Source organism: Salvelinus alpinus, chromosome 1 (assembly GCF_045679555.1).
Source record: "Salvelinus alpinus chromosome 1, SLU_Salpinus.1, whole genome shotgun sequence".
Lineage (NCBI taxonomy): Eukaryota > Metazoa > Chordata > Actinopteri > Salmoniformes > Salmonidae > Salvelinus > Salvelinus alpinus.
In genome coordinates, this window is record NC_092086.1 from 109,213,666 (window position 1) to 109,231,664 (window position 17,999).

General features: G+C 45.5%; 1 protein-coding gene across 5 annotated transcripts in view; it reads left to right on the forward strand.

Annotated features, from left to right (window-relative positions):
- LOC139538483 (zinc finger protein 462-like) overlaps positions 1-17,999 on the forward strand; it is a 75,680-nt gene that overhangs the window by 26,690 nt on the left and 30,991 nt on the right. For 4 of the 5 annotated variants that reach the window (XM_071340616.1, XM_071340578.1, XM_071340607.1 and 1 more), the window contains exons 2-5: positions 7,210-7,466; positions 7,687-13,025; positions 13,384-13,521; positions 17,456-17,853. In XM_071340616.1, the coding sequence (XP_071196717.1) occupies positions 7,241-7,466; positions 7,687-13,025; positions 13,384-13,521; positions 17,456-17,853 (6,101 nt within the window). In that variant the 5' untranslated portion in view covers positions 7,210-7,240. The remainder of the gene's footprint in view (positions 1-7,209; positions 7,467-7,686; positions 13,026-13,383; positions 13,522-17,455; positions 17,854-17,999) is intronic. The other variant, XM_071340597.1, reaches the window with a different exon arrangement.

Genomic DNA, 17,999 nt, shown 5'->3' on the forward strand with positions numbered 1-17,999 from the left:
GACAGAGAGCTGTGGAAGAGAGCTTCTAGATGAAGTGACAGAGAGCTGTGGGAGAGAGCCTCTAGATGAAGTGTCAGAGAGCTTCTAGATGAAGTGTCAGAGAGCTTCTAGATGAAGTGTCAGAGAGCTTCTAGATGAAGTGTCAGAGAGCTTCTAGATGAAGTGTCAGAGAGCATCTAGATGAAGTGTCAGAGAGCTTCTAGATGAAGTGTCAGAGAGCTTCTAGATGAAGTGTCAGAGAGCATCTAGATGAAGTGTCAGAGAGCTTCTAGATGAAGTGTCAGAGAGCTTCTAGATGAAGTGACAGAGAGCTGTGGGAGAGCTTCTAGATGAAGTGGCAGAGAGCTTCTAGATGAAGTGACAGAGAGCTTCTAGATGAAGTGTCAGAGAGCTTCTAGATGAAGTGTCAGAGAGCATCTAGATGAAGTGTCAGAGAGCTTCTAGATGAAGTGTCAGAGAGCATCTAGATGAAGTGTCAGAGAGCTTCTAGATGAAGTGTCAGAGAGCTTCTAGATGAAGTGTCAGAGAGCTTCTAGATGAAGTGTCAGAGAGCATCTAGATGAAGTGTCAGAGAGCTTCTAGATGAAGTGTCAGAGAGCTTCTAGATGAAGTGACAGAGAGCTGTGGGAGAGCTTCTAGATGAAGTGGCAGAGAGCTTCTAGATGAAGTGACAGAGAGCTTCTAAATGAAGTGTCAGATCTTCTCGATGAAGTATCAGATTGTCTAGATGAGGTGTCAGAGAGCTGTGGAAGAGAGCTTCTAGAGGAAGTGACAGAGAGCTGTGGGAGAGAGATTCTAGATGAAAAGTGTCAGAGAGCTTCTAGATGAAAAGTGTCAGAGAGCTTCTAGAAGAAGTGTCAGAGAGCTTCTAGATGAAGTGTCAGAGAGCTTCTAGATGAAGTGTCAGAGAGCTTCTAGATGATGTGACAGATATCTTCGAGATGAAGTGACAGATATCTTCTAGATGAAGTGACAGAGAGCTTCTAGATGATGTGACAGAGAGCTTCTAGATGATGTGACAGGGAGCTTCTAGATGTGTCAGAGAGCTTCTAGATGAAGTGTCAGAGAGCTTCTAGATGAAGTGTCAGAGATCTTCTAGATGAAGTGTCAGAGATCTTCTAGATGAAGTGTCAGAGATCTTCTAAATGAAGTGTCAGAGAGCTTCTAGATGAAGTGTCAGAGAGCTTCTAGATGAAGTGTCAGAGATCTTCTAGTTGAAGTGTCAGAGAGCTTCTAGAGGAAGTGACAGAGAGCTTCTAGAGGAAGTGACAGAGAGCTTCTAGATGATGTGTCAGAGAGCTTCTAGATGAAGTGACAGATATCTTCTAGATGAAGTGACAGAGAGCTTCTAGATGATGTGACAGGGAGCTTCTAGATGATGTGTCAGAGAGCTTCTAGATGAAGTGTCAGAGAGCTTCTAGATGAAGTGTCAGAGATCTTCTAGATGAAGTGTCAGAGATCTTCTAGATGAAGTGTCAGAGAGCTTCTAGATGAAGTGTCAGAGATCTTCTAGTTGAAGTGTCAGAGATCTTCTAGAGGAAGTGACAGAGAGCTTCTAGAGGAAGTGACAGAGAGCTTCTAGAGGAAGTGACAGAGAGCTTCTAGAGGAAGTGACAGAGAGCTTCTAGAGGAAGTGACAGAGAGCTTCTAGAGGAAGTGACAGCTGTGGGAGAGAGCTTCTAGAGGAAGTGACAGACAGCTGTGGAAGAGAGCTTCTAGAGGAAGTGACAGAGAGCTGTGGGGGAGAGCTTTTAGATGAAGTGACAGAGAGCTGTGGGAGAGAGCTTTTAGATGAAGTGACAGAGAGCTGTGGGAGAGAGCTTTTAGATGAAGTGACAGAGAGCTGTGGGAGAGAGCTTTTAGATGAAGTGACAGAGAGCTGTGGGAGAGAGCTTTTAGATGAAGTGACAGAGAGCTGTGGAAGAGAGCTTCTAGATGAAGTGACAGAGAGCTGTGGGAGAGAGCTTCTACATGAAGTGTCAGAGAGCTGTGGAAGAGAGCTTCTAGAGGAAGTGACAGAGAGCTGTGGGAGAGAGCTTCTAGATGAAGTGTCAGAGAGCTGTGGGAGTGAGCTTCTACATGAAGTGTCAAGAGATTTGTTGGAGAGAGCCTCTAGATGAAGTGTCAGAGAGCTTCTAGATGAAGTGTCAGATCTTCTAGATTAAGTATCAGAGAGCTTCTAGATGAAGTGTCAGAGAGCTTCTAGATGAAGTGTCAGAGAGCTGTGGGAGAGATCTTCTAGATGAAGTGGCAGAGAGCTTCTAGATGAAGTGACAGAGAGCTTCTAAATGAAGTGTCAGATCTTCTAGATGAAGTGTCAGATTTTCTAGATGAGGTATCAGAGAGCTGTGGAAGAGAGCTTCTAGAGGAAGTGACAGAGAGATGTGGGAGAGAGATTCTAGATGAAAAGTGTCAGAGAGCTTCTAGAATAAGTGTCAGAGAGCTTCTAGAATAAGTGTCAGAGAGCTTCTAGATGAAGTGTCAGAGAGCTTCTAGATGAAGTGACAGATATCTTCTAGATGAAGTGTCAGAGCTTCTAGATGAAGTGTCAGAGAGCTTCTAGATGAAGTGTAAGAGCTTCTAGATGAAGTGTCAGAGAGCTTCTAGATGAAGTGTCAGATATCTTCTCGATGAAGTGTCAGAGAGCTTCTAGATGATGTGTCAGAGAGCTTCTAGATGAAGTGTCAGAGAGCTTCTAGATGAAGTGTCAGAGAGCTTCTAGATGATGTGACAGGGAGCTTCTAGATGAAGTGTCAGAGATCTGGTTTCTGTCAAAATTTGGTTGTATGTTTGTTATTTGTAAACCTTTTCAAATATTAAATAATAATGTATTGATCTCTCTTGTGTTGTGTCATCTCTCTTGGACAACAATAGATTGATGTCCATGAGAGATGACACAACAATAGATTGATGTCCATGAGAGATGACACAACACAAGAGAGATCAGTAATGTTCTCAATCAATCCAGGATTAATAATTGAGGATCTCTACACCTCCATAACATGTGTCTGTAGTGTGTTATCAGTTAAATGTGGCCACATAATTTAATCTGCGGCTTCCCTTGCCTGCCTCTCCTGTATACTGCACGAGATGGTGGATTGGTTGAGACCAGACCGACCAACGGTTAAGGACAAAACCTCTGTACTCTTAATCAGCTTAATGCTGGCTTATTGAAAGGCCCTCTTTCAGACAGGGCAGCTGCTGCCGCCGGGCCGGGCCCAGTTTGAGTAGAGGGTGTGACTGCTGGCAGCCTCGCCGATGCAGAGAGACTGGTTGGTGATTAACAAATGTCAGTAGACTTTGGAATCTGGGGAGCAGAGTCAGGTGGCTGGGTCATGCTGGCCTGTTTTCCCTATCTTCCTCCCCTATTTCCTCACTCCTCTCTTCCTCCCATCTTCCTCCCCCATCTTCCTCTCTTCCTCTCCTCTCGTCTTCCCCTCTCTTCCTCACTCCTCTCCACCCCTCTTCTCTGGCTCTTCAAGCCAAAGACCGCAGATGTTTCTCTGAGCTCTGAATAAAGGAAGTTCAGGCATGTTAAAACCTCCTTGTGGGGCTGAGTTGGCAATTTCAAAATATTTTTTCTCTTCCCAATTTGTTTTAAAGAAGCTGGTGTGGTGTAATTCCAAAGGCCTGACCCTCTTAATTATTTGGTTATTTTTAAAGTAATTTTTTTGTCCCCAATAAATGTATTGTCACCAATGAATGAAAGGGCTAAGTCAGGAAGGCTGGCAAGTGCGAGGTGGTTTTGCTGAGCTACATTGCAGGCAAGGCAGGCAGGCTGAAGGACTTGAGGCACAGTACATCTGGCAGATAGATTTCTGTCAGCAGCTCTCAAGTGACTGTCTGTGCTGTCTCAGGACCCGTCACAAATGGCACCCTATTCTCTATATAGTCCACTGCGTTTGACCAGAGCCCTATCGTTTGACCAGAGCCCTATTTTGACCAGGGCCCCATAGGGATCTGGTCAAACGCAGTGCAGTATATAGGGAATAGGGAGCCATTTGTGATGCAGCCTCTGTGAGGAGGATCTGATCCGTGGGGCCATGTTGTGCAGTGAGAGCACTGGCTGAACACCTAAGCACACATAGCTGGCTGTCTCCTAAAATGGCTGCCCTTGAAGCTCAAAGGATCTGCTGCACAGCTCAGTGCCTGACTGTCAGAGCGCCGACAGAGCAGATAAAAGCATTACAAATACCGCCCATTAACTTGGTGTGGCTGGCATGAAGTCACTAAACTGACACGAAGGGAGATAGTAGCAGGACCGTTGTTGATATCCATGTCAAGGATCCTGGCATTAGAATGCATCTTTGTTTTGTATTTCATGTTCTGAGTTCCGACGAGAGAGCTGCCACAGATCAGCGTGGCAACCTGACCCTGGACAACAATGAGGGAGCAGGAACTGGCTTCTCGGGGACCCACTGGCAGGCTGCAGGGGCTGTTCCAGTGGAGATTGGTTGGTTACTGGACGGACGTTAACTGTTATGGTTACATACCAGAGGTCTCCTGAACGTGCAGCCAAAAATAAGCTACATAGGGGCAATACCAAAACAAATGGACAGATGAGGGAAAATAATGTCCCCTTCTACCACAGTTAGTCATAGGAGAGGAGAAGTCACTGTGTCATTGGAGCTCTGCACCAGGTTACACTGTTCAACCTTTTATTTTGTTGGTACTTTAGTATGGTGTACGTTTACAGGACCAGGTAAAGGAAGAGTGTGTGCTCAAACTCAAATTGACATTTACTGGCCACCATTTTGCCACAGGTGCAGGCGCTTCTGATGAACAGGATATATAGGCCTTGTGGTGGTATTGCAAAGCTCCTCCTAGGACAGGAATGCTGGTGGATGGCTCTGTAAGATAGGGCCAGGGAGTCGAATAACACAGGCTTTCTAAAGTCAACAGCTTCTTAGTGCTCTTCCTACCTTCTACTTTTCTGAACAGTATATTCTGAACAGAATAGGAACTAGTGCTGGTTGTATAGACTATTGCCATAAGGGATGGTCAAATTCTATAGACATCTTACCAATAAATAACCCCCAGAATGCTATGTTATGATTGTTCTGCCAAGACCAAAGGATTATACAAAACGATGCATATTTCACTGGGCTACACTGTGCTCGTAGAGTGAAGCAATAATCCTCTTTGAATACATGTAAATATTAATGTCCTTGGTCTAGACGAATGCACAGCACAGATGACCTGTGGCAAATGTATTAAATATGGCCTGTTCTGCTTTCTGCAGAATTAGACCTGGTGTTTTAGTTCAGCCTTTATTTAGAAAGTGATCAAATCCAATAAAATATATATAAAAATAATAAAAAAGCGAGTGCACATCACGCTGTGAGGAGTTTGAGTGTTAATGGGTGACATTTCAAGGTAATGCCGTGTGTCTCTCTCTGTGTGTCGCCACACAAAGAAGTGTGGACAAGAGGCGAAAACCCTTTTGATGAAATAGCTGTCATAACTGCCACATAAACAGCCATTTTATGCCCCAGTCATGTTTCACTCTCTCTGTTTCATTAACACATTGAAATGTGTTTTTTTCCTTTTTAACTGACACATCTCTGTAGACAGAGATGGCTAATTAAGATTGCCTATCTTTTGTGATGGTCTAAAAACTGTCCTGTGCTATTTGACCTATAATGGATGTATTTGTTTAACATCCATTGTTTTGGAAACATATTTTAGAAAGGGAAGCGGGTTACCATTTGGAATTGTGTGTATTTTGCCACACTGTGTAAAACTTTATTCCTCTTGAGACAAGTCTGTCCACAAGTTTGGGATTTATGTTTGTATCATAACAATACACACCAGTGTGTGTTTATGTGGCATTGGTCTACATTGAAAACTGTCTATTTGAAACAGAGAAATGTAAATGAATGGCATATTGGTGTATTTATGTGCAGCAAGTCAGTTTGACCAACAAGCAATGCCATTGGTTAGTTAGAATGTCGAGGTCAGAGGTGACAGGTTATTATCAGTTGGTCCGCGCTATCCGTGAACCTTGGGCGCTATCCGTGAACCTTGGGCGCTATCCGTGAACCTTGGGCGCTATCCGTGAACCTTGGGCGCTATCCGTGAACCTTGGGCGCTATCCGTGAACCTTGGGCGCTATCCGTGAACCTTGGGCGCTATCCGTGAACCTTGGGCGCTATCCGTGAACCTTGGGCGCTATCCGTGAACCTTGGGCGCTATCCGTGAACCTTGGGCGCTATCCGTGAACCTTGGGCGCTATCCGTGAACCTTGGGCGCTATCTGTGAACCTTGGGCGCTATCCGTGAACCTTGGGCGCTATCCGTGAACCTTGGGCGCTATCCGTGAACCTTGGGACGTCTCTACCCCGTTTAAAATGTTTAAGGTAAGGATTATGGTTCATGTTAGGGTAGGGGTTAAGGATTAGGGTAGGGACGTCCCAAGGGTACCGGATAGCACTGACCATTATCAGTTACATCAGTTGTGTGTTTCATCATGGAACAGAATAGCACTGCGGACACAAAGCTTTATCTTTCTCTCTGTGTGGATTGATTTAAGTCTTATTTGGGAGGGACTTGATGCAATCTGAGAGAATTGTCTGTGTGTGTGTGTGTGTGATGTAAATATTGGGATGCAGTCTGACGGTTATGCGTCCCAAATAGTACCCTAGTCCCTTTTTTTTGTGCTCTACTTTTGACCACCGCCTATAGGGCCCTGGTCAAATGTAGTGCGCCATATCAGGAATAGGGTACTATTTGGGACTCATCCTGATGGCACTGCTCTCCAGCTGTAGTTTATCCCAAGGTAATAAAGATGGAACAAATCAACTCAGTAATCCCTCCTCAGATTGCCCATTGTTCTTGGAACCATGCAACAGCAACAACAACAGATCTCCTTAGTATGCACTGCAGTGATGTCAGAGCTGAAGAATCCAGCCGTCTGTAGATGTCTCTAATGTTGACGTGTGAGACCGAGGCAGAAACTGACCAATTCTCTTGTCTTGCCTTCTCTAAAATGTCTCTACTGTTGCATTTCTATCCCAGGGTTTTAGCCTACACTAATTTCTATCCCAGGGTTTTAGCCTACACCGGTGCTAGGCCTAAATACTTTTGTGTTTCCACCCATGTGGCCTAAATGTGACATGTTGTTGTGTGAGACTGAGACTGAGGCATCGCCCCTTCACTTTAATTTCTTCCCCTACTCACCCATTCTATTCTCTTGTGTTTTCCTCGCCAGGTTTCCCTGATTTTCCAGGGAGTCCTCAGCGATGGAGGTGCTACAGTGCGATGGCTGTGACTTCCGTGCTGAGTCATATGACGACCTCAAGGCCCACATCCAGGATGTCCACACAGCCTTCCTGCAGCCCACGGACGTCGGAGACGGAGAGGGGGGCGGGAGTCCCTGCCAGTCCAGGTCAGACTCTCTTAACTCCCCCAGCCAGACAGAGGGGGAGGAGGAGGATGAGCAGAATGAATCTCCCCAAACTGAAACGGGTAAGGGCACTCCATCGACTGTGTTGTGTATGGATAAATGATTATGATTCCTTATTATGAATGATATAGGTATGTCTTATACTTTACATATTTATACTTTACATATTTATATGTCTTATATGTACATATTTTATATATTTATATAAAGCATATAATTATTAAAGGAAAGATTGATTCAAGTTTTACACTGGTCTCTTTTTTTCTTCTTTCTTTCCCACAGGCCACTGCTTCGAAACAGACTTTTCCAGCTCGAACCAAATGCCATACAACAAGTCAGCAAACCAATCCAACAAGTCAGCAAACCAGTTATTCCAGTGTAAGATCTGTGTCCGTTACTTTAGATCCAAATCTCTCTTGAGTAAACACACCAAGAAGGTACATGGAGCCACACTAAGTGGTGGGAGCTCACCAGCCTCCCAGGCGTCCAAACAGTCCAACTACAACATCCTCATCCATGATAGTCTTGGGAAAGTGTTCTCCTGCCAGTATTGTACATACAAGTCTCCACGCAAAGCCAGGATCCTGAAACACCAAAAGATGTATCATAAAGGGAAACTTAATCTGGACACCCCAGAATCTCCATCTGAGGCTGTTGAAGAATCTGAGGCATTGTCGTCTGAGGAACCCAGTGAGGAAATAGAAGAGGATGTGGTGGAACGTGGCATCTTGGAGTCCATGGTTAAACCTCTGGGGAAGTCCAGGGGGAACCAGGCTCTTCGTGGGGAATGGTGTGATAACATGATGAAAAACAGCAACATGGCGAAAAGGATCTCAACCATCCACCCAAGTGGAGAAGGAGAGGGAAGCGCAGGCTCTTCTAAATCGGATTCCCCCTCTTCCCCAAGAAGCCCTCCTAACTCCAATATGGTTTCCAATGACCAGAGTGTTAATGAAGGCTCCTCAGTAGGCAACTGCTCAGTTTTCAAGCTCAGCAAGACCGCCTCTGGGATATCACCCTATCAGTATTCACAGATCCAATCGGTAGCGCCCAACAGCACAGGATCCTCCATTTTGTCTGAAAGGTCCACCTTCGTGATGTCTGATGTCTCCAACTCTGCCATAGAGATGGATTCAGGCATGCTGGAGGACCCTAGGAGCAGCTCTGAAGACGACGACGGTGAACTGGGTGACGAGGATGACCCCAAATACACCGACCCGTTGTCAGCCGGTGATTCTGCTAAGCAGCTTCTGTCTGAGGAGGATAACAAGATGCTGGAGACTAAAGGGATACCGTTCAGAAGGTACATGAACAGGTTCCAATGTCCCTTCTGCTCTTTCCTCACCATGCATCGCAGAAGCATCTCCCGTCACATCGAGAACATACACCTGTCTGGTAAGACTACAGTGTACAAGTGTGATGTGTGCCCCTTCATCTGCACCAGCCCTCTCAAGTTAGGCACGCACAAGCAAAGCCACTCCTCAGACTGGGACACCATGGACTTGACCAGTGAAAGCCCAGGTCCTCAGAACGAGACTCCAGAACCAGTGAACGGAGGAAATGTTGCTGCTTCCAAAGTCAATGGGAAAAAGCTTAACAGTGTGCTAAATGACCTTAATCAGCAGAACCCTCACCGCTGTACTCTTTGTAGCTTCTCGACCACCACCCTGAAAGGTCTGAGGGTTCACCAGCAACACAAACACTCCTACTGTGACGAAATGCAAGCTGTCGTTCTGGAGGAGTCAGCAAATGAGCAGCAGGACTCTGAATTAGAAACGCTCTCCAATTCTCAGAGCTTTGTACAAAAAACCCAGACTTCGATTCTTGGACTTGGATCCAAAAAGCACTTAACCGGGAAAACAGCAAGAAAGTCCATCAACGACCTACCTTTAGATCTGTCTCCAGTCAAAAAGAGAACTAGGATTGATGAAATCGCCAACAACCTTCAGAGCAAGATCAGTCAACAACAGGAGGATCTGGTGATTCATCTGGAAGGAATTGATGATGAAGAGGAAGGAGAGCTCAACATTGATGAAGATGCGGGCAGAGACAAGGAGGAGAATGACAGCGATAGTAAAAATCATGGCTACGTTTACAACAAGCTTTACGAAGGCCGGGTGGGGAAAAGAAAAAGAACCCTTACGTCAAAGCTAAGGAACATTCCCATTGCGCTGACACTCTCTGACGATGAGGACAACGACTCTGCTGATCCTAAAGCTGATCTCCAGGACCAGAGCAGCCAAGACAGCCGAGATACTGCTTTCCATGAGAACCTGGACTATTCAGAGGTCTCTGGGGTCGCACGCTTCTATTGCAAGCACTGTGACTACCACAACAAGTCAGCCCGCAGTGTAAGCACCCACTACCAGAGAATGCACCCTTATATCAAGTTTAGCTTTAGATACATCCTCGACCCCGAGGATCAGAGCGCAGTCTTCCGTTGCCTGGAGTGCTTCATCGAATACACCAACTTCAACGATCTTCACGATCACTACATGGATCACCATCCAGAAGCCAGCAATGTGCTGAACTTCAACCAACCAGATCTGGTGTACATGTGCCGCTTCTGTTCGTACACAAGTCCAAACGTCAGGAGCTTGATGCCCCATTACCAAAGAATGCACCCTGAAGTGAAAATAAACAACGCTATGATCTTCTCAAGCTACGTGGTGGAACAGCAACACAAGGGTGCAGAATCTCAAACGCTGAGAGAAATATTAAACTCCGGTCCCAAGAGTTTCACCTGTAGCTCTTCCACTTCCACGCCCAAGTCCTCATCCAGTCCTGCACACAAAAATGTTGCAAAGACGCAAGATACAACTGCAGAGACGGAAGCCCTGAAAGAGGGTGGTAATGTTGTGGTGTATGACTGTGAAGTATGCTCCTTTGCTAGCCCTAACATGCACTCTGTTCTAGTTCACTATCAGAAGAAGCACCCAGAGCAGAAGGCCTCGTATTTCCGCATTCAGAAAACTATGAGGGTTATCACAGTTGATAGGCCACTGTCAGCAGGCAGCTCTTCCTACAATGTCAACATACCCACCCCTGTGAAGTCATCCAGCGCCACAATGCCATTTGGTACGGATGAGGAGATCTACTACTGTAAACATTGTGTTTACAGCAACCGCTCTGTAGTGGGTGTTCTTGTCCATTATCAAAAGAGACATCCAGAAATAAAAGTCACAGCGAAATACATCAAGCATGCCAGTCCCACCCCTGGGTTGATGAAACTAATGGATGAGCTACAGATTGCACCTCCAAAGCAGTTCCTCAAACAGTTCAACAACAACGGATTCGATGGGTCCAGTAATTCCCATGGTAGGGTTGGCACAGAGAAGGGAGAAGCAGAGATGCTTTTCTTCTGTCAGCACTGTGACTACGGGAACCGCACTGTAAAAGGAGTGCTGATTCACTACCAAAAGAAGCACAGGGACGCAAAGTCGAATGCTGACCTTGTACGCCGGCACACTGCAGTGGTCCGCAGTCAACGAGAGCGAGCTCAGATGGGCCAGTCAGGCACTGCAGCCTCTGCCATTGCGCCTGCTGCTCCTGCTGAGATGATAGAGACGTCCTCCGAAACCCTTCGCTCATTGAAGTGCAGGCACTGCTCTTATACATCTCCATACGTTTACGCCTTGAAGAAGCACCTGAAGAAGGATCATCCTACTGTGAAGGCCACAGCCATGACCATTTTACACTGGGCGTACCAAGACGGCATCCTGGAGGCTGGTTACCACTGTGAGTGGTGCATCTATTCCCACGGAGAACCCAACGGGCTGCTCTTGCATTACCAAAGACGGCACCCAGAGCACAACGTTGACTACACATACATGGCCAGCAAGCTGTGGGCAGGGCCTGATACTACTGCCTCCCAGCCGGGAGGGAACGCTGGGGACACTAAGCACTACCAATGCAGAGATTGTGCCTTCGAGGCTTGTTCCATCTGGGATATCACCAACCACTACCAAGCTGTCCACCCCTGGGCTGTCAAAGGGGATGAGTCTGTGCTACTGGACATCATCAAAGGTCAAAGGTCCCAAGCGACACTCCACCCGTCGATGGCTAAAGGACCACCTTTCACTTTTCTTCCGACTGAGCACGATGAAGGCCCACTGGATATCCCTACGCCACCTCAAGAACACCTCCAACACCATCCCAGGCTCTCCCACACAAGCAGCTCTATCTCAAACAGCCCGTACCAGTGCACTGTATGTCTGTCTGAGTATAACAGCCTACATGGACTTCTGACACACTATGGCAAGAAACACCCAGGCATGAAAGTCAAGGCGGCTGACTTCGCACAGGAAGCTGATATCAATCCAAGTTCGGTTTACAAGTGTCGCCACTGTCCGTATGTGAACTCACGCATCCATGGAGTTCTCACTCATTACCAGAAGAGGCATCCGTTGGTCAAGGTCACCGCGGAGGACTTCTCAGACGATATAGAGCAGGTTAAAGATATAACTGAAGTGGATGACAAGTGCAAAACCCAAAGACAGGGCTATGGTGCGTACAGGTGCAAAATGTGTCCTTACACTCATGGGACATTGGAGAAACTGAAAGTTCACTACGAGAAATATCACAATCAACCAGCTTCAGATATGTTCAAGACTCCCCACGTGCAATATTCCACAGTGAAAGATGAGCCGGTGGCTGAATGCAGTGCCACGAGTCTATCGTCAGAGGTACAAGAGGTCAGCGAATTCGAACTCGCTCTCACCCAGTTCCCCATCAACAAAGGAGAGGCCCATGCTGTGTTTAGGTGTCAGCTCTGCAAGTACTTCTGCTCGACCAGAAAAGGCATAGCTCGACACTACCGCATCAAACACAACAATGTCAGAGCTCAGCCGGAAGGCAAGAACAATGTCTTCAAGTGTGCTCTCTGTTCGTACACCAATCCCATTCGCAAAGGCCTGGCGGCTCACTATCAGAAGCGTCATGACATTGATGCCTACTACACACATTGCCTGGCAGCCTCCAAGACGTTGACGGAGAAGCCCAGTAAAGTGGTGGTGCCCTTGGCGTCGGAGGCGGAAGGGTCGGAGCTGACCGAGGAGTTACGGTTGGCCGTGGAGAGGAGAAAGTGTTCGCTCTGTGCTTTCCAGGCCTTCAGCAGGAAGAGCATAGTCTCCCACTACATCAAACGCCATCCAGGAGTCTTCCCCAAACGGCAACACTCCAGCAAACTCGGACGCTACTTCACTGTACTCTATGCCAAAGAACCCGAACCCATCGAAGAGGTGAACAAAGTGGTGGAGGTTGAACCGAAGCCCGAGCCAGAGGGAGAGGTTGCCGAGTGGCTGCCGTTCAAGTGTCTAAAATGCTTCCAGCTATCCTTCAGCACGGTCGATCTGCTCTCCATGCACTACAACGACCATCACAGTGGCAAGGACCTGAAGCGGGACTTCGTCATCCACCCCAGCCTTACGGAGGATGGGACGGAGACAGAGCTCTATCAGTGTGCCCACTGTGAGCTGAAATTCCTGGGTCTTCCTCTCCTCAGCACTCACCTGATGAACCATAACGAGGAGTTCCAGAAGCGGGCGATGAGGCAGGAGAGGAGGAGGCAGCTCCTTAGCAAGCAGAAGGCATCTGAGCCACCGGAGACAAAGACTGAGAAGGTGAGTTGTAGAGTTCAAGGACAAATTATTTATCATCTCAGTAAAATACTAGATGTGGTCAGAGTCGAATGAGACAGGCATAATAAGCAAGACTATAGGGAGCGTTTATCTTGACTCTGCATTGTTGGAAAAGGACCCGTAAGTAAGCATTTCACTGTTAGTCTAAAATGTAATGGCTAAAATAGCAATGTTACCCATAGTATTGAATAACGAATATGAAATGTTTAAGTATTATTTTAAGAAATTTCATCAGCAATAGAAAATATCATTGCAACTAGTCTTGTGAAAAGCAACTTGTTTACAATTTTGGCTGTCCACCCCCCCCCCCCCCCCCCCCCCCGTTTTCCCTTTCTTTTAGCTGGTGAACAATACTGACAAAGCGCCGATCGGCTACAGGTGTAACTTCTGTGTTGAGGTCCACCCCACTCTCAGAGCCATCTGTAACCACCTGAGGAAACACGTCCAGTACGGGGAGGTGAAGGAGGGCCATGTCAAGGTAATGATGATCACATAGCCAAGGGTTTGGTAACATACGGGTGTCACACATACTCTTGACAAGTCTTAAGGTGAATTAAAGCTGCCTTCTACCTGCAGCTGCAGGCTCTAAGTATAGGGGTTTTTCATCAGTATTCAGTCACTAGTCCATTTAGACTGTAGAGTTAGTTGGTTTATTGCTTATATAAATGTAAATGCTTTATATGCATATTATTAATGTACGTGCATTAAGATGGTTAAATACATTCTTACAAATAGAAGTATGATTTATTATTATGTGTGTTTTCATCCCATAACACATTTTAGCCCTTTACCTCTCATGAAAAATTATCTCAGCTGAAACTGAAAGATTACTTCTGAAGCTGCTTTTTAAATGTTTAAAATTCCCCTAAAACGTATCTCTAAAAGCCACTGTGTCCCCTGTTCTCTTTGGTTCAGAGTCCGTCATGACTTCTGACTCCTAGCCCTCAGAGACCCCCACACTGCTGAGGTCTGTTTTTAGGGGGCAGCAGGGTTCTGTTTTCAGTTTTGTTTATTGCAACGGAGGCCCCTAGGTAGACAGTCTGTCAACTTCCCCTGGAGAAAACAAGTGAGGTAGTCCCTCCCTCCCGTTGCAGGGCAGGCAGGCACCTGGGTAGACAGTCTGTCAACTTCCCCTGGAGAAAACAAGTGAGGTAGTCCCTCCCTCCTGTTGCAGGGGAAAAAGAAGCCATAACTTTGAGTGCAGCGGATAACCGCTTGGACATTAGTATTCCACTGAGCTTGCCAGGGACTTGGCAAAGGGACGACAGGCCTGAAGATTTAAAGCCTCACCCAAAAAGGAAGCCAAAGGAATGCCTGGTTGATTCTGCGGGCCATGCCACTCCAGGGAGGCCACTCCAGGCCGTTGTAATGCTGTATACTGAAGATGGCATGGCTGAAGTCCTGTCAGAAAGAGAGCGAGAGAAGCCATCTCCATGACGGCACCAACTAGAAAACAAAACAAAACCACTCTGGAAATTTGCCACCAAATAAAAGTGTGGTGGAAATATTTTGAATATGAAGAGAAAGTCAATCAGTTTATAGCAAATATTTACACTGCATATTTGTTTCATATGAACATTTAGGCTATTACATGTTTCTGTACTAGTTTGTACTAGATTTCTTGCCATTTACATTGGCCCTGGCCTGTCCCCTAGCTCTCCCAGAGGGTGGTGAGAATAGGCTGACGATGCAAGGCTGGCCAGCTCTGCGGACGCTCATCTTATTTATGGTCCTATGAAGTGCGGGGTCAGGTCCTTGAGCAGAAATAGTGAGCTTCCTGTAGGCCATAAAAAGCCAGGTTGGTTGTCTGTTGGCCGTCATGTCTGTGTGAGAGAGCGAGAGAGAGAGCGAGGGGCACAGGACAGAAAACACTTTGTGCTGCCTTTCCCAGATCAAGGAAGTGGGACATGCAGACCAGGGCAGGTCGTGGTCTTATTCATTAGGCACCAAACAACGGAAAACGGACTGAAACAGGGAGGGACTACATGGACTTGCCCAGTCAGAAATACTCATTTCTGTTTCCTGTTGCAAAGCATTTAAAAACTTTTTTTCTTTCAATGGGCTAATGAATATGTCTCAGGCCGTGGTCTCTGGTCGCCTGGTCTCTGGTCGCCTGGTCTCTGTCAGGGCGTTTTCAAGGTTAATGTCCTCATAATCAACTACAGTCACAGGAGGGCAAAGTTAGTTCTCTTTGGCTAATAATGAGGAAGGTCTGTTAAAAAACAGATCCTACTTTAACCATCACCAACTGTCAGATTAAAGAAGCCACACAGAAGACCTGGTTAGTGTTAGTGGTACCAGCAGTAGTAAGAATTTAGTAGTTCATTATGTAGACCTTGGATCTTCATTATGTCTACTTTCACAGGACGTTTTAAACGTTGACTAGAAAAAACAATCAGTGTTTTAAAGCCCTACTTTTACTCCTAAACCATTTTCTATTTTGCTGTTGTCTACGGTATGTCTAATTTACTGTTGTCTACGGTATGTCTAATTTACTGTTCTCTACGGTATGTCTAATTTACTGTTGTCTACGGTATGTCTAATTTACTGTTGTCTACGGTATGTCTAATTTACTGTTCTCTACGGTATGTCTAATTTACTGTTCTCTACGGTATGTCTAATTTACTGTTGTCTACGGTATGTCTAATTTACTGTTCTCTACGGTATGTCTAATTTACTGTTCTCTACGGTATGTCTAATTTACTGTTGTCTACGATATGTCTAATTTACTCTTCTCTACGGTATGTCTAATTTACTGTTCTCTACGGTATGTCTAATTTACTGTTCTCTACGGTATGTCTAATTTACTGTTCTCTACGGTATGTCTAATTTACTGTTGTCTACGGTATGTCTAATTTACTGTTCTCTACGGTATGTCTAATTTACTGTTCTCTACGGTATGTCTAATTTACTGTTCTCTACGGTATGTCTAATTTACTGTTCTCTACGGTATGTCTAATTTACTGTTCTCTACGGTATGTCTAATTTACTGTTGTCTACGGTATGTCTAATTTACTGTTCTCTACGGTATGTCTAATTTACTGTTCTCTACGGTATGTCTAATTTACTGTTCTCTACGGTATGTCTAATTTACTGTTGTCTACGGTATGTCTAATTTACTGTTCTCTACGGTATGTCTAATTTACTGTTCTCTACGGTATGTCTAATTTACTGTTCTCTACGGTATGTCTAATTTACTGTTGTCTACGGTATGTCTAATTTACTGTTGTCTACGGTATGTCTAATTTACTGTTGTCTACGGTATGTCTAATTTACTGTTTACTACGGTATGTCTAATTTACTGTTATCTACGGTATGTCTAATTTACTGTTATCTACGGTATGTCTAATTTACTGTTCTCTACGGTATGTCTAATTTACTGTTGTCTACGGTATGTCTAATTTACTGTTGTCTACGGTATGTCTAATTTACTGTTGTCTACGGTATGTCTAATTTACTGTTGTCTACGGTATGTCTAATTTACTGTTGTCTACGGTATGTCTAATTTACTGTTCTCTACGGTATGTCTAATTTACTGTTCTCTACGGTATGTCTAATTTACTGTTGTCTACGGTATGTCTAATTTACTGTTGTCTACGGTATGTCTAATTTACTGTTCTCTACGGTATGTCTAATTTACTGTTCTCTACGGTATGTCTAATTTACTGTTGTCTACGGTATGTCTAATTTACTGTTTACTACGGTATGGCTAATTTACTGTTCTCTGCAGCAGGGCTAGGCAACGGGCGGCCCGCGGGCCAAAACCGGCCTGCAAGTGATTGTTTTTGGCTTGCAAAGTTTTTATAAAAAAACAAACAAAGAAACATTTGGTCAAAAAAGACCAGGAATTCAGCAAGAAATGAGTTTAATTTAGGAAATATGTTCCCAAGTATTTCCACAAATAAAAAAAGAGTCTTATGCGATTGTATATCAATGTAGTCAAGGTAGGAAATAATTGTTATTTTCAAATACAATATATTTTTGGGCTTAGTTGCGGTCAATTTGCAGTGTAAAAATTATTATGATTATGTTCCTACCCCCTGACCATCCACTCCGACAAAAAAAGGCCCGCGGCTCAATCTAGTTGGCTATCCCTGCTCTACAGTATGTACATGCCGGTAGGGAGGTTATTCGAATTTAAGTTCAATCACAGCTAGCAATATTGTTTTAAATGAAATTCAGGAATCAAATAACATATTCGGCCATGATGGTGTGACTGACTAGGTTCAAGTTCTCTACGCACCACGAGACTGTTAGCCCAGTGAGCCAAAGCCTAAAGCAAGGTTAGTTTGGTACAATGGCAACAGTTTGGAGTACATTAGTCAGTACGACGTGTTAACTGCCAAAGCATATGGAAATGATAAATAAATATAGCTGCTATAATGCTGTTCTCCTTCTGTCCTTCACCTCAGCAGGAAGTCACAGATGTACCATTGTCCACCATCCCGGGAGAGAACAGCATCACCAACGGAGAGGTGGAAGAGGTGACCGACAACTCCATCATGGAGACATCCCCCAAGGACATGACGATGGTCGCCACAGCGATGGGCCCGGTGGTCGCCGGGGATGCTGTTGCCATAGAAACGACGGAGATGGCAGTTGGAGAGGGGGTTGGGGTAGTGGCGCCCGTCAGCCAGCAGGTGAAGGAGAGGCTTGTTGGGGGACACCCGTGCGCTCAGTGCGACCGCGTCTTCATGTCCATGCAGGGGCTGAGGTCCCACGAGAGGAGCCACTCGGCCATGGCCATGTTCACCAGAGAGGACAAGTACAGCTGCCAGTACTGCCAGTTCGTCTCCCCCTTCAGACACAAGTAAGAGGACATCATATAGACTTAAAGAGATAATATAAATGATTGGTTCACTGCTTGTCACACACACACACACGAAGGGCATACAGTACATGTATATATCAGAGGCATTCTGGGATTTGGAGTTCACTTTCGTAAACCCTCTGAAT